This window comes from Carassius auratus, chromosome 18 (assembly GCF_003368295.1).
Source record: "Carassius auratus strain Wakin chromosome 18, ASM336829v1, whole genome shotgun sequence".
Classification (NCBI taxonomy): Eukaryota; Metazoa; Chordata; class Actinopteri; order Cypriniformes; family Cyprinidae; genus Carassius; species Carassius auratus.
Genome location: NC_039260.1, coordinates 7,967,897 through 7,990,943, shown reverse-complemented (window position 1 = coordinate 7,990,943; position 23,047 = coordinate 7,967,897). Strand labels below are relative to the sequence as shown.

The following is a 23,047-nucleotide window of genomic DNA, read 5'->3' as shown; positions in this document are numbered from 1 at the left end:
GACTGTGTGGGAGTGTAAGAAGGATGCTATTGGGAGGTTTCCTCACTGCACTGAAACCTTGGTAACAGTGTCAAGATTTATATACATCAGTATTTACTCTAACAAGTCCAGATATGATGTGTTCAGTGCCGGCACTTCTTCTTTTGTTTTGTTTGCCCATCTATGGTCTGTCTTCCTGTAGAATGCCTTATGAATGTTTGATGAATCACGGCGCAGTCACAGGATGGATGTGATCCAAGAAACACAATAAAATAACAACAGCTTTTTTTCAGCTGCATTCAGTGAGTTTACATTTGAGATTTTTTGAGTATTGGAACACTGATTTGTTGTTAATGCAGTATGCTGTGTTCCTCACATGTTAGATGTCCTGATGCCACACTAGTCAATCAATGACTGGCGATGGATGTCAAAATAATTACTAAGCATCTGCCGTAGTAATCCTCTCAAGCTTTAAGATGCTTTCATGCATTAAAATGTTCGGTGAAAAGGATTCAAATCTTGTGAAGATGCTCTCAACCTTGAAGATGAATTTAATATGCACCCGCTCTATGCACAATATATATATATATATTGTGCATAGAGCGGGTGCATATTAAAATTATTATTATTATTATTTTTTTTTTTACTTAAAGTAGTCAGTTAGGTCAGTCATTTGTGATGCTATGTGCCATGCACTGAATGGAAAGCATCTATTTATGAATATTAGCAGGGTAACAGTGGTGATATAAAAAAAAATAGCATAGATCCTGCCATATATCCATTTATCCACAACTCATCTTCATATATAGTATTTGCATTCTCTGTATACGGTGCTATGGAGGTAGACTAAAATATTACATTTTCTGGGTCTATGCTAACTTGAGGTCTTTAAAAAATGACCTGTGTGAATCAAATCCATTATTATTATTATAATTATTTATTTTTTTATTATATATTTTTTTAGTATCTCTGTTTCCACTGATAAACTACCTGCTCAACATTCTGTCAAGACTTAGGCTAATGCATATTTGTATAAATGCATTAATGCCACCTCTGAGCAGAGATATGAAGTATAAATTTGAAGCATATGAGAAGCGTAAATGTAGATATACAGTATAGTCATAAATATGGCGAATAAGGTAAAAAGTCACATGACTGAAACATAATATGTATTTTAAACGTTTATTCAATATAAAAATACTTTTGAACAATATATTGTACTGAATGACTCGACAGCTTGATTGGAGGCAAAACGTAGCCTATAATATATGTTTCTAATATATAATTTAAAAACAAATCTAGATGTGTTGTTAGATTTAAGATGAAGATAAAAATTGTATGATACTGGTGTTCTTGCTTGTGTCGCATTTTAGCCACGGACAAAAGACTTCATTTCCCAGCAACCCGTGGGTAAGGACTAGGAGGAAATACATTTCAACTTTCACTTTAGCTGCACACGCCCATCACTAACCTACAGCGGCAACAGTTTGGAATTATTGATTTGAATGCGTTTATAGAGTCCAAAGAGCAAACAACGAATATTTTGGGCGACATTGGAGCGTAAGTTTTGCGTTATGAGTTTTAAAATGCAGAAATATCAACGATATCAACGCTTAAAATGTTGGAGAAAAAAACAACAACAATCAAAACGCTGGTCAAAACATCTGCTTTCAGCTTCTAAATCGTGGCATGGTTTTCATTAATGCAATTACGTGCAACAGTTCTTAGTATTATGACGCCAACGTTGTGACAATTGTTTTGTGGATACGATATGGAATTTCGGCCATATTCTGTTTCAGTGCAGTCCTGGACGATTGTGTACATGGCCAGTGAATCCTGGTTGGAGTCTTCCCTGCGCCGTTCATCTAAACTTGGACAGGAGGTGTTGGAAAAAGCAAAAAGACGGTCTGTAAGCTGTTCAAGACCAAGACCACCCGTGCTCGGCCACAATGAAAGGAACTCAGAGGTGTGTAGACTCAATTCGAATTGGTTTGATCACTAAATGAATAATGTCCATGACAAAAATGCTTTCATTTTTCTTCCCCCTGTGTTACAGAGAGACATTTTACATTCAAACTTAGACCATGCTTTTGCAAAAATAGTGGAGTACATGTCAGAAACTACCAGACAATGCAAGGTGGAAATGCTTTATTCATTTAATTTAACTGTGTTGAGATTTGAATGAGAAAAAAACAGCCTGTACTTCTTTAACAGAAGTTTTATGAGACTGTGCACCAGGCTCAGCCCAGTGAGCGAGAACACATCTGTCGCTACCATTCCCAGCAGATGTTGAGGACTGCAGACCAGAAACAGAATGCAAGTGCAGCCATCAAACGAGACGTAAGTACTGACCTTGACAAAATAAAATCATACTTTTTTGCCACTGTAGGGATTTTCACATTTGAAATTGATAATCATTTTAAACCCAGCATTTATCTAGCTTCACGTTTCACACTCCTCATAATTTACACGCTGTTAACAGTTAATCCTGGCTGGGTATTCGCATGCTGACATTTCACACTGTATATTCCTAAACCCTGTGTTAATATTCTTATTTGCATATTTGCAGTATCAGTGTCATTGTCATATATTGGACGAATGCAGCATGCAACCTGTTTACATGAAGCCCTACATAGGCTGCTGCAACTTCAACCATAAAAACATTGTTAAAAAGTTGATTTTGAGCAGATAGGAACCATATTTACCCAGGAACAGATTTTATTCTATAAATCAACTTTTTAAAGTGGTTCATCTACATATTTTTTGAAGGGTTCATCAGAACCAGAGGATTTTCTTATTGAAGTGACTCCAGGCACCTATTCCATCACAGCAGCAATGCAGGACACGGAGCCACAGACGAAAACTGTCCGCATCAACGCTGGAGAAAGCATGAGCCTTACATTCAACCTCTGAACTGCACCTGTGTATTATATGGGTGAAATTCTGTGCCTTAATTGAGGACTTGCTCAAAATTTGCAACTAAAGCTAAATGCACTGACTTTGACTCTTCTTGGTATCCTTTTTTTTTTATTATTCAGAAGTGTTACTGTTTAATACTCAGGAATATTTATTCCTTTTTTAATAGCAATCATGAATATATATTGAGCCATAGAAGCCATAATGAGATTCTGCCGCAAGACAGAATATACATTTTTATTTTATTTTACTTTGTTTATTCTTTAAAGTTTTAATAAAGTTTTGCATGATTTTAACATAATAGTCTTTTGTATTTAATTAGTGCACCAACCATAGGATGTTTGATTTACAAACAAATACTATCTCTGAAAAAAAAAATACAAATCAGCAAAAGCTCACTGATGAAACTCATAACATAACAGTTAGCTTTTAGCTGATTGCTACAGCTAGAAGTGATGGCAATAACTTTTGTTCAGCTCATTCAAAATTTTCCCTCATATAAACTCCTCGTTTTGGTGAACAGGGAACCAGCTTAAATAAAGAGCTGTGATTGGTCGTCATAGAGTTATCTATAAAGCTCCCAGAATTCCCAGTGTCTCCAGGCCAAGAATGGCTGACATTTGTCGACCTGACTGATCTCCCTGAAATACCAAGAACACTCGGTGAGTCAGTACAAATTAAATCTATTTTCCTTATTTTGTAATATATTTTGTATTTTCTTACACTTGTATTAAAGGGATAGTTCACCAAAAAATGAAAATTTGATATTTATCTGCTTACGCACAGGGCATCTAAGATGTAGGTGATTTTTAAGATTTTTAACTCAAACTGTCCTGAGTGAAAAACAACAAAGTGCTCATTCTGAAACCTGAATTTATTCAGAGAAATAATTAACTATAATACAGTACGGATTTAAAGACATAAAGCTTTATTTCCAAGATAGTTAATTAAGATTCTCATTTCATTACAGAGCAGTATTAACAACATAATTGTATTATTCATTGTAATATATTCAAATCCATTTCTGATACTAATACGTTCATGTTTAATAGTTCCTGAATAATTATGTTCATAAAGAAATAAGCTATATTTTGTGTTGGATCAGTTACCTGTCTCATCAGTGCGCAGCAGGCACACCCACCTTAACGATTTAAATATATCGCTTATCCTGCCCCAAAAGACCGCAAACACTGCAGATAACACCTGAAGTAAAATTAATTTACACATGACATAACAATAATGCCGTTAGACTGATTTGCTTCAAATCGGGTGATTTTAGGCCAGCGGTTTGAATTTAACTCAGTGGTGCTCTCTGCTGGTAGGGATTAGTAAAATAGCGGATCAAACATTTCCGCTTTCTGTTGGCAGTTTAGAACGTGATGTAGATCAGTGGTCAGGCACCAGCTGTTGAGTACTCGCTCAGACATTGCGGTGAAAATCAAAGTAAAAAAAACAAACAATATAAATAGTGTTCAGTTTCTTGCACATCAATGTAATGTCACAAGCCACAGGGTTTAATTTGGTTTTGTTAGTGTTTTTTTTGTTTGTTTCCCATTCACTTACATTATAAGATTGACAGACTGCAACGGTTTGAGTTAAAAAACTTGGTTTTTATTCTACTGAAGAAACAAAGTCACCTACATCTTGGATGCCCCGGGGATAAGCAGATAAATACCAAATTTTCATTTTTGGGTGAACTATCCCTTTAAGACCAAATGGTTCTAAACCATGTACCATGTACACTACTGTTCAAAAGTTTGTGTCACTATGATTATAACTATTATAGATAAGGATTTTTGATGATTATGCTAAAATAAAGTAAAAACAGTAATATGGTGAAATAAGTAACAGTAATATGCTGTTTTCGGTGCTTAAAAACAATTCTATCTATATTGAAAACAGCTACGTCGCTTAATATTTAAAAACTTTTTTTCAGGACTTTGATGAATAGAAAGTTAAAAAGAACAGCATTTATTTGAAATAGAAATATTTTGTAACATAAATGACTTTGCTGTAAATTGTAATAAATGGAACACATCTTTTCTGAATAAAAGTATTAATTACTTTAAAAAAAATAATAATAATGACCCCAAACATTTTAACAGTAGTGTACATGCTAAAAGACTAAGTCAATTAAATTGTATTTTTCCATTTTGATGGCTATATTGTAAATATTTTGTCATTACCTGGTTGCTTGTGCTGTGGTTCGGCAGAACCCTTTTTCCAGTATCTCTAGGCTGGTCTGATCGGCTCACCACTTCTGACCTTGAAGGCCTGTGTTTTCCAGCTGCAGTATCCTCCTCATTCTCATAGTCAGAGGCTGATGATGAGGATGATGATGAAAGCGCTTGTGTCTGTTGAGAGCTCTGTAGTTCTTTCTGTTGATGATAAACTCTCCTCTCCAGCTCATCTCTTCTTTGTTTATTCAGTAGTGGAGATGACATGAACACTGGCCAGCATCACCTCACTGAACAGTGGCATGGTGGAATGGAGGACAGACTGGGGTGGTCACATTGATGACATGGAAATTCAAAACAGTTCATGGTGCTGCAGTGGGAAACCCTGGAGCAACATGGCCGGGATGAATAACGCCGGAGGTCTTTGATGATTTGTTCATAATGAGAGGCTGGAATCCATACTGCGAGCTGTTTGGGGACATGAATTGTCATCCCGTTCCAGAAGAGAACCTGGAGTCCCAAAAGACCTTCATCAACTGTAATGACACAACAGATCTGAGCCATTTCCCTAGATTTATAGAGTTATGCAAATCACTAATGTGCTGCTCAAAAGTATTGGTTCCAAATTTGTATATAAATCTTACTTTTAAGTGGATCTCTTAGCTCCATACCGGAAATGACCCTTCCAGGCACATATCGTCTCATGTCTGGCTCCCATGGTGCTAGAACAGTGTCCCCTGGTATGATACTGTGCCTGTGTGCACTGGCTAGACTAACCAAATCAGGCTGGCAAGTTGGCTGAACTGTGTCCATAAATGTAATTCCTTTAGGTCCAAACTTATCAAACTCCACCTTATAAAGATTTCCTCTGCACTAGATACAGACATAACATGTTTAAAATATTCAATATATTGTAATTATTTAAAAATTATCCTATACCTATCCAAGTCATTATATATTTCTTTAAGGAAATTAATAAATGTTTTCCCCCCGGAAAGGATACATTAAATGGATCAAATATGACAGTAAAGACATTAATGTTGCAAGGTTCATAATGTTGCATGTATCACAGTTTCCACAAAAAATTACTGCTTTCAACAATAATAATAACATTTGTTTTTTTTTAACCATTTCTGACTGATTTCTGAAGGATCATGTGACACTGAAGACAGGAATAATGGCTGCTGAAAATTCAGCTTTGCTATCACAGGAATAAATTATATTTTAATATATATTTATATTGCTGAAAATAAAAGACTTCTTATAGAAACGTAAAAAAAAACTTATTCTATTGACTACTGGTGTTAATAATGATCTGAATATTTTCAGTACCTGATGTATGATTGTCCCCAGGTAGTAAAACCCATCTATCTCTCTCCTGGCTAACACACGGCAACCAGGAAAAAGCTCAGCACCTTGCATTACCCTTGCAGATACACATGATACTCTACTAAAAGGATTCGTAGAGGAACACCTGTAAATAAATAAATAAATATATTTTAATTTAATTTAATATATATATATATATATATATATATATATATATATATATATATATATATATATATATATATATATATATATATATATATTTTACATTTACATTTATTCATTTAGCAGACGCTTTTATCCAAAGCGACTTACAGATGAGCAATCAAAAACAACAAAAAGAGCAATGATATATAAGTGCTATAACAAGTCTCAGTTAGGTTAACACAGTACATGTAGCATGGGATTTTAAATAATATAATAAATAAAAAGAAAACAGATAGAATAAAAAAATAAAAGAATAGAGCAAGCTAGTTAGAGGTCTTTACACATACACACACATACATATACAATTGCATAATAAATGAAAAGAAAATAGAATACAAAAAGATTAGAAAGGTAGTTAGATTTTTTAAAGAATAGAATTAGAATAGTGAGTGAATATATATATATATTTCCCACAGTATAATTATTTATTTTATTTTATCCGTCTTTCACTCTTTCCGATTAAAAAATTAAAGAACATACCAGCTTGGTATAGAAACAGACACAGCTTGTGCAGTTGCAGTATTGGACCTGATTGAAGTCCACTGAACGCCATGGGTCCTCTGAGTGTGATGGGTTTTGGAACAGGTCATCCGTTGAGTGCAACAAACTGAGCTGTTTGACATTTTAAAACATTTTCTTTCAAAATAATAATAATCTGACTAACTAACAGAGGATAAACCGTTTATTTTACCTGGTCCACATTGCCAGCTGAGTTGAGCGTCATGACGTAACAGCTCTCTCTAGTGGTGGAAGTCATGCACTGCAAGAAGTCTGATATGTCCGTGTTCACGGGAGTCTTGTCGGATATGTAAAATGTATTCACAGGGCGCATCACCAGGGTTGATAATGAAGCCAGACATTGTGGTGGGTTGTCCGGGAGACCGCTGCTCACCAAATGGACTGACTGACAGGCAGGGTCAGAGAAAGCTAAGGCCAGTGCTGAGTGGAGGTCTCTGCCAGGACTTGTCTGTAATGTGTGGATCCAGCTCAAGGCTTCGACTACATCAGGAGTTCAGGGCATCATGTGAGACGACCATGGCGTAGACTAGCAAAATATAAATTGATTTTGAAATAAATAAATATACATATATTTTTTATTAAATAATTTAAACCTAGCCCTGCAATGGACTGGCAATCCATCCAGGATTTCCACGCAGTAAACAGTTTGAAAAATGGATGGATGTTTGGAAAACACTAGCCTTAGTATTCCTACTGAATTTGAATATGAATATGAATTTGGGATTAAATTAAGATAAAAATAATTTATATTATATTTTATTAATAAACCAAACAATAGCCTCATCAGTATTGAGACAATTATAGCCTGCATGGACAAATAGGCTACCTATTTTTTCAGAGTGATTTTACATTTGCGTTACATTTTAAATGACAGTAAATTTACCTTGTATGAAGAGCTGATAATGTTTAAAGAGTGAGTCTCTGAGTGAAGCTTTAGAAATCAAGGTTTGAATAATAAGATTCTTCACTTGTCTTAGAAAGCCATTCATTCCCACAGAGGAGTCCAAAACAAAAGTGACATTTACACTTTGGTTGCGAGACACCCGAGGACTTGCTGACATTGTCAAGTCTGACAGAATAATCTGCAACACAATTGAATTTGCTCAGTTATAGTTGATTTAAAGACCAATCTGACTAGCTTCTGGTAACACAAATAGCTTTTTTTCTTAATCTTTTTGATAAGCAAATGTAAGAATGGGAACACACACACACACACACAAATATATATATATATATATATATATATATATATATATATATATATATATATATATATATACATATATCTCCATACCTCTCTAGAATCCTAGAACACACCTGAAAACTGCAGCAATTTTGTTCTGTAGTAAAGATCCACTGAACAATGATACCTGTTTCTACTGTTTACCGAGGTTACCATAGTGAGCCACTGACTAGCCTTAAACTATTAGTAAGTCATTGCACCCATCTAGTGGTGACAGAGAGCATTTGATGTGCACTTGGGAACAGGTTTTAAAAGGATAGTTCACCCAAAAATGAAAACTTGTCATACTTATTCACCCTCAAGAAATGTATTTATTTTGCTGAACACAAAAGAAGATATTTTGAATAATGTGGGTAACTCTGGTCAGACTATTTCTTTTTCATACTATGGAAGTCAATGGGGACAAACAACTTTTTGGTTACACACATTCTTCAAAATATCTTCTTTTGTGTTCAGCAGAAGAAAGAAATTCATTCATGAGTACAGAATTTTTAGGTGAACTATCCATTATATCATTCATTTTGTATGCATTTATTTATTTTTTCTGTGTAATACAGCAGAAGGTATTTTATAGAACCAAACTGTTTTAGTAACCATTGACTTGTTTTTATTTTATTTTATTTTTTTTACATTTTTCAAAATAGCTTTATGTTTTGAAATGACTTAAGGGCGAGTAAATTATGGCAGAATTTTTTAAGTATACTTTTAATACATAATATACATGCAGATTTGCTACTAAAAACACAACTACATATATATGCATAATTTAAATCTCTGTGAAATATTGCATAGTAAATACATTTGTCTGAATGTATATTTGTGATTTTATTTAAATGTTTGTATTATTCACTCTACAGTCACTAATTTTATTGAGGTTCTTGAATTGACTTTTACCCTCTATATATAAATCAGCATTCTGACAGTAGGATTAATGTGGGTTCAAGAAGCAGCAGCAATGGTAAAAAGAAAGAGTGGAACTTTATTAATGAAGTTTGATGAGAAATGCCATTGAATGTCATCCTACACCAGAAATTGGCACCTGAACCTGTTTTCAGAACCTGAGTGCTTGAACATCCGTCCCGTGACATACGCTCAGTCCAAAAATAGATTAATGTGCTGTCATCTCCTTATCCACAGAAGCTGAAATGTGAAGAAGACACCGAGGTGAGAAAAGCTGATGAAAAATACATGATGTTTTGGGAAAAGAGCCCAACTTCAACAGAATAATAAAAAAAATCCTCTTTATACATATTGTATTGGAATGCACTCATATTTTATATAAAACTAAAAACTGAACTGTTGTCTTTCACCTTATATCTTCTATTTGTGCCAAGCGATACATATTGTTGCTGCGCAATATCCTTAATGCTTTATTGTTCAAACTGTTCTCAGAAATTGTCTTTTTGAGCAACTTAAAAATGAAGAAAATCTATATTTGAATATGAAAATATTTTATTCATTGTATTTAATTGTATTTATTTTTGTACACATCTTCAAACATTACTGACTTTTATTTTTTTGCATAAACAGCTCATATTAAAATTATATATATATATATATATATATATATATATATATATATATATATATGCACACACATATATATAAATAAGCAAGGAATTATAATTTATATTCTTATGAAATAAAATCTTCATCATTTTAAACAGAGTATTCCATATTCTCCCTCAGACAAACTGCACTGCATTGCCCATGCATCCTCACTCTAGCCATGACATATTGCAATTCAAGATGGCTACCAAACCTTCCGTGACACACTGTAAAAATGTGCTGTTATAAAAACAGTAAAACCACTGGTCACGTTATGACGTTCGAAGAAATGTACATAAAACCCGCCGGATCTGTCCGCCAAATGAATATGTCACGGGTAAACACTGCTGTGCAAGATTTGCTTATTCACGCTTGAACAATACACCCAACAAACCCGAATGGCGTCCCTAAGGTGCCCCTGAACATGAATTTCTGCCAGCACGAATTCGCCTGGACGGGCGTTCAGCCAATGGGAGCAAGGCACTAGTCTTCTTTAGCCAATCACATAAGCGGATTAAGAATCAGTGGTAGATGTCTTCCGTTATTCAGGTTCTGGGGTTGTATTTTCTGCATAGCGTTTCCTGCCCTGGTGCATGGTGGTCGAACGAAGGGATTGTTGGAAAATTTTCGGAGGTTAGTATATAAATGTGTTTTTACCCAGTGTGCCTTATTTCCTCAGACGCCGGTTAGCCGGAGAGCGCGGCGATGGAAGTGCGGTGGAAGTCGATGGGGGACGAAGAACGAAATAAAATAGTGAAAATGCATCGGAAGCGTTGTTTTATTTATTAAAGGCAGTTGGATGCAGCGTTGTAATCGGTTGCAACATTATAACGGTCCGATTGTGATTGTTGAGTTACCGCAGCAACGATTTCAGTGTGGGCTAACGGTCGTTCCTTTATGTTTAAACGCCTTTATAAAGGACAGCATTGTTTTCAAAGCAATGCTTTGCGTTAGTATCTGGTGATGGCATAGTTATATGAATCTCAAGGGCGACTATATTATGTAATCATTAGGAAGCGGTTAAAGTAAAACTCTAGCATTTTTGTAGCATATTTGCTAACATGTGAGAGTTAGCATGACAGATGTTCTGTCAAATAATAAAACGAAAGTCTTATGAGCAACTTTAGCCGGGCTTGACTTTCCATTCCTGTCTAAATATTTTGATACTCCTAGCGTTATTATTTACAAAGTAACGTTAGTTTCGTGACGTTGCTGTTGAGCTAAAATGTAAATGAGTGATGAAATGCCAGTGTTAACGCAGAATTTTTATTTATTCGCATTTGCCGATTAATATAAAAGTATTATTTCACCATTTGAAAAATATAACTCTTTTTTTGCAGAATGCTATACCATATATTATATGGCAATCTTTTAAACATTTCATTTTTCAATTGTCTAATTTTTATTGCTAGTAGTTTTATAACAATATTATTTTAAAATAATTTAACTAGAAAGAGTTGTTTTTAACTAAAACATTGACTCATCAGTATGTGTCAAGTAAAAAACATAATAATAATGAAATTAGAAATGATACCAGTAAAAATGAAAGAGAGACTAGTTATTACTGGAATTTATACAGTCACTAAATAAATAGTTCCTAGAAATAGGATAGGTGCCTGTAACATTTGGACTAATACTAGCTGATGTCTGAATCACAGATTCACATTCACAACACAGTTACTATACAACAATAAAACGAATAAAGTATTTTTCAAGTTTAAAAGTACTAGGATAACAAAAATAGACTCATTTTAAGAAATGCACATTCAAATGACTTTATATAGGGTGCAACATCACCAAGTACAGTTCTAAACAGTAAAATGCTGTAGTAGTAATAGTACTAACATTAAAAAAATCATTCCATACAGGAGGAGTACACAAGCACAAAACTATTAATAACTCCCCCCCCCAATTGAACATTGTTAAAATAAATTTAGGGAGATACAAGTAGTTAATGGACTGTATGACTTTTGTAAAACATCATTGTGAGTACTAAGCAAACCCCAATAAATCAAGGCCATTGGTTGCCTCTGGGTTTTAACAGTATATCTTTAATGGTTGTTGGTTGGTTTGTACAGGCAGATCATGCTCTTAGCCCAGGTGAATCGGGACACCCAGGGCATGGAGTTTCAAAGTGTGGACGGGGACCCGCAGCAGGTCACCTTTTGCTTAACAGAGGCAGTAACAGTTGCAGGTGTGATGGAAGGGTATAAAATCTCAGCAATAGAATTATATATTGTGCATGGTGCAATGTAGACTCATAATGGCCAAATGTTACTACACAGATGACAACATGGATGGTATAGACACGGTGAGCCTTCAGGCCGTGACTCTTGTGGATGGCTCCACAGCATACATCCAACATAGCCCTAAAGGTACTGTAACTACACACTTGGCATTACTTTTGGCATTAAGCTATTAATCAGGTTATGCTTGACTGATTGACTATTCCCATATGGAATATATGTAGAAAAAAATAAAAATACAAAAAAAAGTACACTTTTGAAGCTGTCCTGTATCCCATTAGCGTACAACAAACATTGTGTAGTTATGAAACCTGCACAAATGTTCTTGCTTGGTTCACAGCATATAATAGTTTCTTTCACAGAAAACAAAATAATGGAAGGACAAGTGATTCAGCTGGAGGATGGATCTGCTGCTTATGTCCAGCACCTACCAATGTCTAGAACAGGTATTTCATACAAATTTTATGTAGCTCAATTGGTAGAGCATTGCGCTATGAAGCACAAGGTTGGGGGTTCGATTCCCCGGAAACATTTGATAGGAAAAAAATTGAGAGCCTGAATGCACTGTAAGTCGCTTTGGATAAAACCATCTGCTAAATGCATACATTAATTTAAAGACCACACAACATTTACACTTATGCACATATTTCTTAGGAGGAGAAGGATTAAGATTAGAAGATGGGCAAGCTGTGCAACTGGAGGATGGAACAACCGCTTACATTCATGCTCCCAAAGGTCTGTCCCTAAAAAACAATATTACTCTGTATTTTGTATCATACATATACAAATGTTGGATTCTTTATGATGAAACCAAATAAGTAAATCTCAATGTATTTAATCTTTTTAGAAACATATGATCAGGGTGGTTTACAGGCTGTTCAGCTGGAGGATGGCACCACTGCATATATTCAACATATGCCTCAATCCAACACCATCTTAGCCATCCAGGCAGATGGTACCGTAGCAGACTTACAGACAGAGGGCACAATTGATGCTGAGACCATCAGTGTGCTTGAGCAATACTCTACACAGGTTGAGATTGTGTCATTTATTCTGTTTTTTTTTATTTATTTTTGTGAGTTTATATGGTTTCCTTACCCATTTTATAATGGAAATTAATGTGCAATGGAATGGTAAGCCAATTTAGACTTGTGTATATATGTTGTGTACCTTATGTTAATTTGATCATATTACAGTTCATGTTAGTTTAGAGGAAGTGTTATCTGTGTGTGTGCAGATGGAGGCCACAGAATGCAGTAGTGGGTTACTTGGTCGAGGGGACTCAGATGCTGTGCATATGCAGGTACTGTCTTTACTGATACTTTTTTGTGCATTTATTAAATAAGTAACTTATGATAGTGATGCTTTGAATGTTAATGAAGCAGTGAGCCACTTTTGTGCACTTAGATCGTACTGCAGGGTCAAGACCGGTCATCTAGAACCCAGCATGTTGGGGAAAAGGCCTTCAGGTGTGAACATGAGGGATGTGGAAAACTCTATACTACTGCTCACCATCTGAAGGTGAATTCATGCAAGACAGAAGATATACAATACACATATTTCAAAAAAGTTTTGTGTTCTGATGTGTAATATTGTCTCTGTTGTAATTTATCCACTTCTGAACTCATGTGGCTTTCTAAATATTTGTAGGTACACGAAAGATCGCATACTGGGGATAAGCCATACATTTGTGAACATATGGGTTGTGGCAAAAAGTTTGCAACAGGTAAAGAATTTCCCAAAAGCGGTTGTTTTTTTATTACGTCTTAAGTTTTTTTTGTACATGCATTATTTTTCTTTCTGCTGTCTTCAAGGGTATGGTCTCAAGAGTCATGTCCGAACACACACAGGAGAGAAACCGTATCGCTGTCAGGAGCTCAACTGTCTCAAGTCTTTCAAAACCTCTGGTGACTTACAAAAACACACAAGAACACATACAGGTGATTGGCATATTTAACCAGCCTGTAATAATGGTTTAATCTTGTTTATAAAATTAAGTGGTCTAAAAAATATATTTCAAATTTTGGTCTGTTTTTAAATTTATGTAGCATAACTATTCCTTTTATAGGAGAAAAACCATTTAAATGTCCATTTGAAGGCTGTGGGAGATCTTTCACCACATCCAACATTCGTAAAGTCCACATCCGTACTCACACAGGCGAGAGGCCATACTACTGCTCTGAACCCAACTGTGGAAGAGCCTTTGCAAGTGCCACCAATTACAAAAACCACATGAGGATTCACACAGGTACCTGTCCTATCAGCTCTAACTGCTTCCAACATCTAATAAAGCTTACATTTTAAAGAAATCGGAAGCTTTGAGGTTGCAAGAATCCCCCACCCCCACACAAAAATAATGTATAATTTCGTACCATAAGCTCAAAAGTATGTTTGTCTCATCATATTCAGGTGAGAAGCCTTACGTCTGCACTGTTCCTGGCTGTGACAAGCGTTTCACTGAGTACTCCAGCCTGTACAAGCACCATGTAGTTCATACTCCCTGCAAACCCTACAACTGTAATCACTGCGGAAAGACATATAAGCAGATTTCGACCTTAGCCATGCATAAACGCACAGCACACAATGACACCGAGCCCATAGAAGAAGAACAAGAAGCTTATTTTGAGCCCCCAGCAGGTCTGTTTACTTAGATCTCCAGCTGCAAACTATGACCATCTAATATAAACTAAAAATCTGAATTTTGAATTGGCGTCTTTTTCAGAGGCTATTGATGAGCCTGGGTTAATGTACACTCCAACAGTAGTGGAAGATGACTCTGGGTCTGAGCAGGTGTCGGGATCAGAAGTCATGGGACAACAGCATGTGGCTCTCATATCTCAGGATGGCACACAACAGGTCAGTGATGACTTAAATAAATTCCCACAAGTCCTATATTGATATTGATTATACAAGTCCTGTATTGTAATCTGTGGAAGGGTGGTTGATATGCAGTTATTTTCCAGGTAAATAATTGTTGTCTTCCCCCTCTCAGGTTCTGTCTCAAGCAGATATGCAGGCTATGGGAGGCACAATTACCATGGTAACACAAGAAGGAACCACCATAACCATCCCGGCACATGAAGCGATGCTTTCCTCGGGAGGAGCACATTCTGTTACTATGGTGTCTGCAGATGGCACAGAGGGACAGGTAAGTGTTGTTACTTTAAGGAAAAGTCCACCAAAAAATGCTAATTCTGTTATTTTCACATCCTCATGTTGTACCAAACCTGTATGAATTTCTTCCTTTTATGGAACACATAAAAAAATCTATATATATTTTGAAGAATGCTGGCAATAAATTACCATTGCAGAATTCCATTGCATTTTTGTCCATTATATGGATGCCAGTGGGACCCCAAACTGTTACAAACATTCATAAAAAAAAAAACTTTCTTCTTCCACAAAAGAAATAACTGCATACAGGTTTATAATGACATGAGGATGTCAATTTTATTGTTTGGGTGGACTGTCCCTTTAAATAGCTTGTATGCTATTGAGGAAGTCTATTATTTTACTAAATAAATACAAGTTGAGGTTATTGTGTAAACTTTTATTTTCATTTTAGGTGGCTATTGCGTACCAGACAGAGGAGGGGGAGCTTGTCCAAGATCAGGAACAGCATGTGGTTTCCACAAGCCCACACCCAGTCACGCTGCTGGCTACTTCTAACGGCACACACATAGCTGTGCAGGTATACAATATATACACACCACACACATTGTGGAATCTTCCTTTCAAAGTCACATTAACATGCTCAGTTAGGAACTTAAATAATGTGTTTACTTTGCCTGACGGTACATAATAAAACCTGCAGTTAATGCCATAAACTTTTAAGACCCTTTTAAGGTGGAAACATGCAGTTTTTGTCAAAAGACTTGACTGTTTGTTGTGGGGCTGCAACCTTCTTTCATTAGGTGTGTGTTTTTTGGATGCAAGTTATTGTTTTTTTCATTTTGTGGTTGTTTAGGTCTAACGGTTGGAAACTTTTTTAAATTAAATGCACTATGAATTTCACCATGATATAAATTATATTAAAATAAGCCAGATCAAATGTATTTGATACACTGCTGGCATTCATAAAAAAAGAAAAAAAGAAATTCTGATTACTTAAGAGCATGAATGTGATTTACAGTTTTGTGGATCACTGAGAGAAAATGAGTGCAAACTGTAAACTTAAATTTAAAGTACACAAAATCAGTCACCAGTTTTATGATTTTAAAATCTAAAATTTTGACTTCTAAATAACACTATTTAATTAAGCATTGATTTCCGCTCTTAGTGTAATAATAACTGAGATCAGTAGCAGTTAATGATCTAATAATTATCATAAGTGATTGTATCACTTGTCTTTTTTGCACTAATGGAACTAATTGAGCAAACTGGTCTAGCCCAATCAACCTTGAATTGATCTTTACACAATGTGCTATTCAGTTCTGATTAATGAGCCCTCATTGCCAAAAAAGGGTAAGTGTATTGTTCTTTTAGAGGAGTGTTGACCCCTGTTTGTGAGCAAGATTGACAATTTTGAAATAATTTGTTGTATTCCGTCTGTAAAAAAAAAAATATATATATTAGACAAGTTTTATTAAATTTTCCCCCCTTTTCCTCCTCTTAGCTCAGTGATCAGCCCTCTCTTGAAGAAGCCATCAGAATAGCATCAAGAATACAGCAAGGAGAAACCCCAGGCATGGATGATTAACTCACATTGTAACTTTAGTTCACTGTGAACTAAACGTCCCAAGGGTGGGTGAATCTGTGTGTGTGTGTGTGTGTGTGTAAGTCTGGGTATTGAAAATCTGTCAAGCAAGCATCATAGTTTTTCATAATGCTGACATCATGATTGCTATATACTAAGAAGATATTTTTGTGTTGATATGTACATAGTATTTTAAAAGTAGAGTTTTCTGTATATATTTGATTATGCTATTTTTTGCAAGCTGTTAAGAAAAGGTCTACAATTGTGATTAAAAAAAATTACAATAATTTCATTGTATTGTATTCTTTGACTTAATATCACCCAGTGCAGAGTGCGGTTTACAGGTTTAATTCTTTCAGATTTTTTGCACAACAATCATAAACAAAAAAACCTAGTAGCATTCAATTTATTTTCACAATGTAAATTCTAGGGACTTTCCAAACGTGATGGGGTTTATGTACAATACACTAAGAGTCTGGAAAGCCCCATTAATATGTTGATGTAAAAAAAATTTTTTTTTGAATAATTGAAACTAAAACATATACATGTGGCTAATTTACACCACCATGAAAAAACTTATAAAATGTTTAATCTCATCAAATATAATACCGTGTTATTATTGTAATGTGCCCATGTGTTATTATTGTAATGTGTCCCTGTGTCACCATGAACAGATTACAATGTAGAATGTGAAAAGCTATCTTCACTGAAGCATTTCACTGATGAAGTGCAAGATCAAACAAGATCATTCCGTCGTAGATGAAAGAAAAGCATTCGCGCCAAATTCAGGTCACAGTCCTGAGCATTTAGGGGGAGGGGCTTGCTGACGTAGCACCTACAGAACCTCCTATCTTTTAAACTTTGGAAGCCGACGTTCATTGGTACAAACCACGTCACATGACCAACGGTCGCGGGAAGACTTTGACCACGCTTGTTGGTGGGAGGAGTAGCTCGCCATTCAAACTAGTTTTGTAAACATTATTGTCTAAAACGACACGATTTTGGATGCTTTGACATATTTTGAGCGTTTTACCTTAATTCGGCGTTTTATAGATCGCGGAATTGCTATCAGGATTTATTTTTAAGTTTTTAGTTCTTCAGATATCAGTTGGAAGTTTGTGGAGCAGCCATTTTTTCACCCGATACGTCGCCGTGGACGCTGGTTAATACGACAACAACGTCGTTATCAGTTTTTATGCGACTAAACTGAACTTGTACGGACTTGTCACGGAGATATCTGTCAGCGAGAGAAGATACTTTCCTCGGATAATCGTACGTTAACGTTAGCAGATAAGTTGGGAATCACACAACCGTTTTTTCTGGACTCTTCATCAGCGCTGGGGTTGTTGCACTGCACGGCCAGTATTAGATATGTTTATCTAAACTAACGTTACATAATCTCTGCCTGATTTGCCAGCCACTTGGGCTGGTTTTTTATAGTTTTAAAGTACTTGTTTTTTATTAAGTTATTATTATTTTATTTTTTTACAAAAACTGATCTTTTTGCTGGAAAGATGAGTTTCGTTACACGGAGGCACGGCAAGTCTCCAAATCTTAAACCCGTTCGCCAAAAGTTGCAGTTTTCGGTCAGTGACGGTGAAGAAGACAGCATTGAAGAAGCGAACAACAGCACCGGAGCCGAGTCGGGCTTCACGGAGCTGGACTCGCCGGTTTCCGTGCGGCGCAGCGGCGATAAGAGGCCGGCGGACCCGGGCAGCAGCAGCCCACTCAGCCGAACCAGAGACGACGACGAGTCCTGGGACGAAGATGGATTCGGCTCACCGTCTCGGGCCAAACCAGCCTTTTACATGAAAAGCTCGCCATCGCCAAGGAAAAGTCCACAGGCTTACGACAGTTCACCTGAGAGGAGTTACATTCATGATGACATGGAGGGGTCCAGCTCTCCTGTCCCGGACTGTCCCGATACACCACCCCATAAAACTTTCAGAAAACTCCGGCTGTTTGATACCCCTCATACCCCAAAGGTTTGTAGTCACTGATATACAAAAATCGAAATTTGCAAACTTAAGTATTTTTTTTTCTGTTAACGCAGAAAATTGGCTTCTGTTCTACTTGAATACAAAATAAGATAAAATTATTTTTTTTCTGTTTGTTTATACGTGATGTGTGTGTGTGTATATAGAGATTATTATTATTATTATTTATTTTTTCAAAAATAAACTGAAGTGGTTGTGATTTGAAAATAAGCTCTGAACCTCTACTAGGTGGATGTTCACCTAGAGTGACCCAGATATTGGACTAACTGCAAAGTTATGTAACAACAGTGAATCAGTCTATTTATCCCAGCACTTCATTACATCATCTGAAATGTGTAATGTTCTGCCTTTCCTCGTTTTTTTTGTGTACTGACTTGAGTCAGTTCCATCTGCTTTGATATTGACTTTAAGAAAGCGTTTTAAATGCTGTATAAAATGAGTATTAATTATGCATATTATTGTATCTAACGTACAGAGCTTATTGTCGAGGGCCAGGACGATGGCATCGACGAACCGGAGAGTCGCCCTTTTTAAGAATGTTGATTCAACAAGCAAAGCCTGTCTGGACGGAAGACGAAACCAGACACCTCTAGTAAACATCAACCCCTTCACCCCGGACTCCATTCTGGTGCAATCATCGACACTACAACGAAACAACAGGAAACGAGCACACTGGAACGAGTATGTTGACCACAATGTATAACGTTACATGTTTTTTTCCTCGTTCTTTTTGCATTTTAAACAAGTTAACCTCTAGTTTATTGACTGCTGTGAACTAGTTTTAGTAGAATAAAACAGTTTGGCCATATTGGACAGCTGTGAGACAGTTTTGCAGGACCGTTTGTTAAACCCGTTTACTAATTATGTTCCAAGACAAAAAGTTGGCGAAGAACCAGTTCCTCGTGTTCGCTCATTCACCGCGCCATGTGCTTAGTCAGGACTCTCTCCTGCCCCCTAGAGTTTGATGTCTCTGTTTACTAATAGTGTCCCTTTTTTTTTTTCTTTAGCTCATGTGGAGAAGACATGGATGCAAGTGATCCTGAGATGGATGATGAGCTCATTCCACCCTCAAAGGTAAAATTTAATTAACTTTTTATTATTGACTAGCTTTTATCTAATTAACACTCACAATTAAGAGTAACTTTTGATATCAGACTTTGGATGTTCTGTATGACAAAGATTCTGTTACTTGATGTTCAGGCAGTTACAGGCAGGATTTTAAGCCTTGTAACATTTATGGAATTAATTTTGGTGCATTCCTACTTGGCCTTCTAGTTAAGAACTGCTTTATTTTTGTGTCTAATTAAAAAATGATATTTTCCACAGAGGATCACAATGATGGAGAATAACATGATGTCCAGATATGCGTCTGAGTTTCATGAGCTGGAGAAGATTGGCTCTGGAGAATTTGGTTCTGTTTTTAAATGCGTCAAGAGGTTGGATGGCTGTATTTACGCTATCAAACGTTCCAAAAAGCCCCTGGCAGGCTCTGTGGATGAGTAAGTGAAAATAACATTTTTTTTTTTTTTTTTTTTTAAATGCTGTCATATACTCCGTTAGACCAGCTATTGAATTGAAATTCTTATTGCTTTTTATTTATTCCTATGAATTCTCCCCCAATAGGCAAAATGCACTTCGTGAGGTATATGCACATGCAGTTCTTGGACAGCACCCCCACGTTGTAAGGTATTATTCTGCTTGGGCAGAAGATGACCACATGCTGATCCAGAATGAGTACTGCAATGGAGGAACCCTGTCTGATGTTATTGCTGAGAACAATAGACGCATACACTTCCTTTCTGAGATGGAGTTGAAGGATCTGCTGTTGCAAGTCTCTCGTGGACTCAAGTACATTCACTCTACAGCACTTGTTCACATGGATATAAAGCCAAGTATGTATATGCTTATTACACACATTCTATTTTTTTTTATGTGTTTTAAAGTTGTAACTTGTATATTAATAACATTTTTTTTTTTTTTCAGGCAATATTTTCATTTCACGGAAACCTGTTGCTAGTGTAGAGGAATTTGAAGATGAAGAAGATGGTCCCACCACAAGTGTGGTGTACAAAATAGGTAAGACACTAAAACTACATACCCAGATGATTGTAACAGTAACATGTTTTATACAGATGTGGCTTTATGAAGTTGATGAGATTGACAGTAATTTCTATATCAGGTGATCTAGGTCATGTTACAACGGTTACTAATCCACAAGTTGAAGAAGGTGACAGCAGATACCTGGCAAATGAAGTTCTTCAAGAGGTATATATTATTATTTATTCTTGGTCTTATAGAAATTCCTAGCAGGTCACAATGTAGTGCCATATACTGATTTTGTTGTTTTTGCATACAGGACTACAGTAACCTGAAAAAGGCAGACATATTTGCCCTTGCTCTGACTGTAATCAGTGCCTCTGGAACAGAGCCCCTTCCTACCAATGGAGAAAAATGGCATAAAATCCGACAGGGCATCCTGCCCCATATCCCACAAGTGCTTTCTCAGGAATTTTTAAGCTTGTTAAAGGTAAGGGTTCTACTACAAATGAATCCCCTAAACTTCTCAATAGTGCTTTCTATTTCTGACAAATTTACATTGAATGGTGTCTTGATTTAAATGTGGATTTATCTTCCTGACAGCTTATGATCCATCCTGACCCAACACGGCGGCCTTCAACCTCTGACCTCATCAGACATCCTGTTCTTCTGACTGCTTCCAGAATGAGTGCTGATCAGCTCCGTGTAGAGCTCAACGCTGAGAAATTCAAGAACGCACTTCTGCAGAAGTATGATATATTCTTCCATTTCTAGGGGCAGATTTCAGGCTAGTTTTCGAAGTATTGTTTTGAACTGAAATAATTCTGGTTTTCGTCTCTCAGGGAGCTAAAGAAAGCTCAGATGGCAAAGGCTGCAGCAGAAGAGAGGGTTCTGTCCACAGACCGTGTTCTTACACGTTCCACAGTCCAGTCCAGCTCCAGAGCTTCTCGACTCATAGGGAAAAAGATGAACCGTTCTGTTAGTCTCACCATTTATTGAACCCCAGAAAAAGGAGATGACCAGTCCTAAGTGGGAACTACAACGGTGCTTCTATAAGACTTGGGCCCCTACAGACAGCTTTGTTTGTAGCCAGAAGGATGACACAGACTGTTGTGTGACTTGTAGTGTTTGTACTATTTGGTACAAGTACCACAGTCTTTACTGAAGCTTGGATCCTTCTGCATTGCATAGGCACTAGCATCTGAGTACATAATGCAGATCTGCCTTACCATTTAGGTGTGCCTTTTCAAAATGCCTTGATAGAATTGCCTAAAGATGGACACATTTTTAGTATAGTTCTGTCTTCCTAATCTTTGATTTAAGTTCCATAGGTAAGGGTCAGAATGGTCTGCCTGCACTTGCTTTCTCAGAGGTGCAGTGTTGCTCTTTACCAAATGAGGGATGTGTGCCCCTATTGAGCCCTGATATGTGAATGTACCAGATCAAAGATTTGTGCACCTTACTGCCTGTGAAAATACCTGTTGGGCCACAGAAGTTGGGGTTTGAGTTAGATTGCCATTAAAATGAGCACTTTGGATGCAATGGTGAGCTTGCCCCAGAAAGCCTGCTGCTATTCATGTTTGTCTGTATCCAGTTAGGGTTGGAAGATTTTTTACTTTTAAATCATTTTATCCATCCAAACAAAGTAATATTACATAATCTCATCAAGTTCCAGTAACCATTTTTTTTGGCAGGTTTTACATCCAGACATGTTTTTTTGCTCTTATCTTGTCAAATCTTGAATTTAACCATGCTTAAGAGATGATTTAAATGTACATATGCCTTTCAAATCTCCAACCCTGTTTGTAGCATTAAAACAATCTTTGTCCAGTTCATCTGTTGTCCTTAGTTAATAATGTATAATTCTGACTTTTGTGTTACTTCAACTACATTGATAGGGTACTGTTTAGATTCTTCGGTCTGTTAATCCTAAACTTCATTTTGTCTGTAAATACGTTCATTTTAATAAACTGTTTTCACCTGGACGCGCCTGGTTTGTTTTATGTGAACTTTAATAGTATAACCTTTTTTTTTTCGCTCAGTAGTTTGGGGTATAGTCCTTTAATAGTTGTTTCACGCTGCCCGCCGCCTCAGCCTCAATTAACTTGAATTTTAAAAGGTTTTTGTGATTTAAACAAGATGAAAAATTAATT

The 23,047-nt window shown here is 36.3% G+C and overlaps 4 protein-coding genes across 6 annotated transcripts; 3 read left to right on the top strand and 1 right to left on the bottom strand.

Moving 5' to 3' along the window:
• The first annotated feature begins 1,407 nt into the window (after positions 1-1,407).
• On the top strand, positions 1,408-3,191 carry akip1 (A kinase (PRKA) interacting protein 1). Of its 2 annotated transcripts, none has more exons than XM_026287374.1 (5): positions 1,408-1,539; positions 1,779-1,945; positions 2,036-2,116; positions 2,194-2,319; positions 2,749-3,191. In XM_026287374.1, exons 2-5 carry the CDS (start codon positions 1,802-1,804, stop codon positions 2,890-2,892), a joined length of 495 nt encoding a protein of 164 aa, XP_026143159.1. In that variant the 5' UTR covers positions 1,408-1,539; positions 1,779-1,801; the 3' UTR covers positions 2,893-3,191. The 2 variants fall into 2 exon arrangements, with proteins under 2 accessions (XP_026143159.1, XP_026143160.1); XM_026287375.1 differs by lacking the exon at positions 2,749-3,191 and adding an exon at positions 2,549-2,686.
• Positions 3,192-5,333: 2,142 nt separating this feature from the next.
• Positions 5,334-6,506, bottom strand: LOC113118305 (uncharacterized protein C11orf16 homolog). The gene is made up of 3 exons (XM_026287373.1): positions 6,405-6,506; positions 5,717-5,945; positions 5,334-5,608 (listed from the first exon to the last, which is right to left on the bottom strand). The coding sequence occupies exons 1-3, from the start codon at positions 6,492-6,494 to the stop codon at positions 5,355-5,357; spliced, it is 573 nt and encodes a 190-aa protein (XP_026143158.1). The 5' UTR covers positions 6,495-6,506; the 3' UTR covers positions 5,334-5,354.
• A 3,943-nt stretch (positions 6,507-10,449) lies between these two features.
• Positions 10,450-17,149, top strand: znf143b (zinc finger protein 143b). Of its 2 annotated transcripts, none has more exons than XM_026287371.1 (16): positions 10,450-10,551; positions 11,997-12,112; positions 12,204-12,293; positions 12,527-12,610; positions 12,819-12,899; positions 13,012-13,196; positions 13,402-13,467; positions 13,572-13,685; positions 13,815-13,890; positions 13,979-14,104; positions 14,233-14,412; positions 14,574-14,801; positions 14,887-15,020; positions 15,157-15,312; positions 15,730-15,855; positions 16,780-17,149. In XM_026287371.1, exons 2-16 carry the CDS (start codon positions 12,004-12,006, stop codon positions 16,861-16,863), a joined length of 1,839 nt encoding a protein of 612 aa, XP_026143156.1. In that variant the 5' UTR covers positions 10,450-10,551; positions 11,997-12,003; the 3' UTR covers positions 16,864-17,149. The 2 variants fall into 2 exon arrangements, with proteins under 2 accessions (XP_026143156.1, XP_026143155.1); XM_026287370.1 differs by having other exon boundaries at positions 12,515-12,610.
• A 593-nt stretch (positions 17,150-17,742) lies between these two features.
• wee1 (WEE1 G2 checkpoint kinase) lies at positions 17,743-22,879 on the top strand. The gene is made up of 10 exons (XM_026287372.1): positions 17,743-18,845; positions 19,333-19,538; positions 19,865-19,931; positions 20,184-20,356; positions 20,481-20,749; positions 20,841-20,933; positions 21,037-21,122; positions 21,214-21,384; positions 21,498-21,643; positions 21,737-22,879. The coding sequence occupies exons 1-10, from the start codon at positions 18,375-18,377 to the stop codon at positions 21,891-21,893; spliced, it is 1,839 nt and encodes a 612-aa protein (XP_026143157.1). The 5' UTR covers positions 17,743-18,374; the 3' UTR covers positions 21,894-22,879.
• The last annotated feature ends 168 nt before the right edge of the window (positions 22,880-23,047 follow it).

Bases quoted from the DNA above. Each gene is read 5' to 3' on its own strand.
- akip1 (XM_026287374.1), top strand. From the start codon at position 1,802: ATGGCCAGTGAATCCTGGTTGGAGTCTTCCCTGCGCCGTTCATCTAAA. The intron at 1,946-2,035 runs GTGTGTAGACTC...CCTGTGTTACAG, and splicing joins ACAATGAAAGGAACTCAGAG to AGAGACATTTTACATTCAAA. The intron at 2,117-2,193 runs GTGGAAATGCTT...CTTCTTTAACAG, and splicing joins AAACTACCAGACAATGCAAG to AAGTTTTATGAGACTGTGCA.
- LOC113118305 (XM_026287373.1), bottom strand. From the start codon at position 6,494: ATGCAAGGTGCTGAGCTTTTTCCTGGTTGCCGTGTGTTAGCCAGGAGA. The intron at 5,946-6,404 runs GTACTGAAAATA...GTCTGTATCTAG, and splicing joins TGGGGACAATCATACATCAG to TGCAGAGGAAATCTTTATAA. The intron at 5,609-5,716 runs GTAAGATTTATA...GTGTCATTACAG, and splicing joins GCTAAGAGATCCACTTAAAA to TTGATGAAGGTCTTTTGGGA.
- znf143b (XM_026287370.1), top strand. From the start codon at position 12,004: ATGCTCTTAGCCCAGGTGAATCGGGACACCCAGGGCATGGAGTTTCAA. The intron at 13,686-13,814 runs GTGAATTCATGC...AAATATTTGTAG, and splicing joins CTACTGCTCACCATCTGAAG to GTACACGAAAGATCGCATAC. The intron at 14,802-14,886 runs GTCTGTTTACTT...CGTCTTTTTCAG, and splicing joins TTATTTTGAGCCCCCAGCAG to AGGCTATTGATGAGCCTGGG.
- wee1 (XM_026287372.1), top strand. From the start codon at position 18,375: ATGAGTTTCGTTACACGGAGGCACGGCAAGTCTCCAAATCTTAAACCC. The intron at 20,357-20,480 runs GTAAGTGAAAAT...CTCCCCCAATAG, and splicing joins CTGGCAGGCTCTGTGGATGA to GCAAAATGCACTTCGTGAGG. The intron at 21,385-21,497 runs GTAAGGGTTCTA...TCTTCCTGACAG, and splicing joins AATTTTTAAGCTTGTTAAAG to CTTATGATCCATCCTGACCC.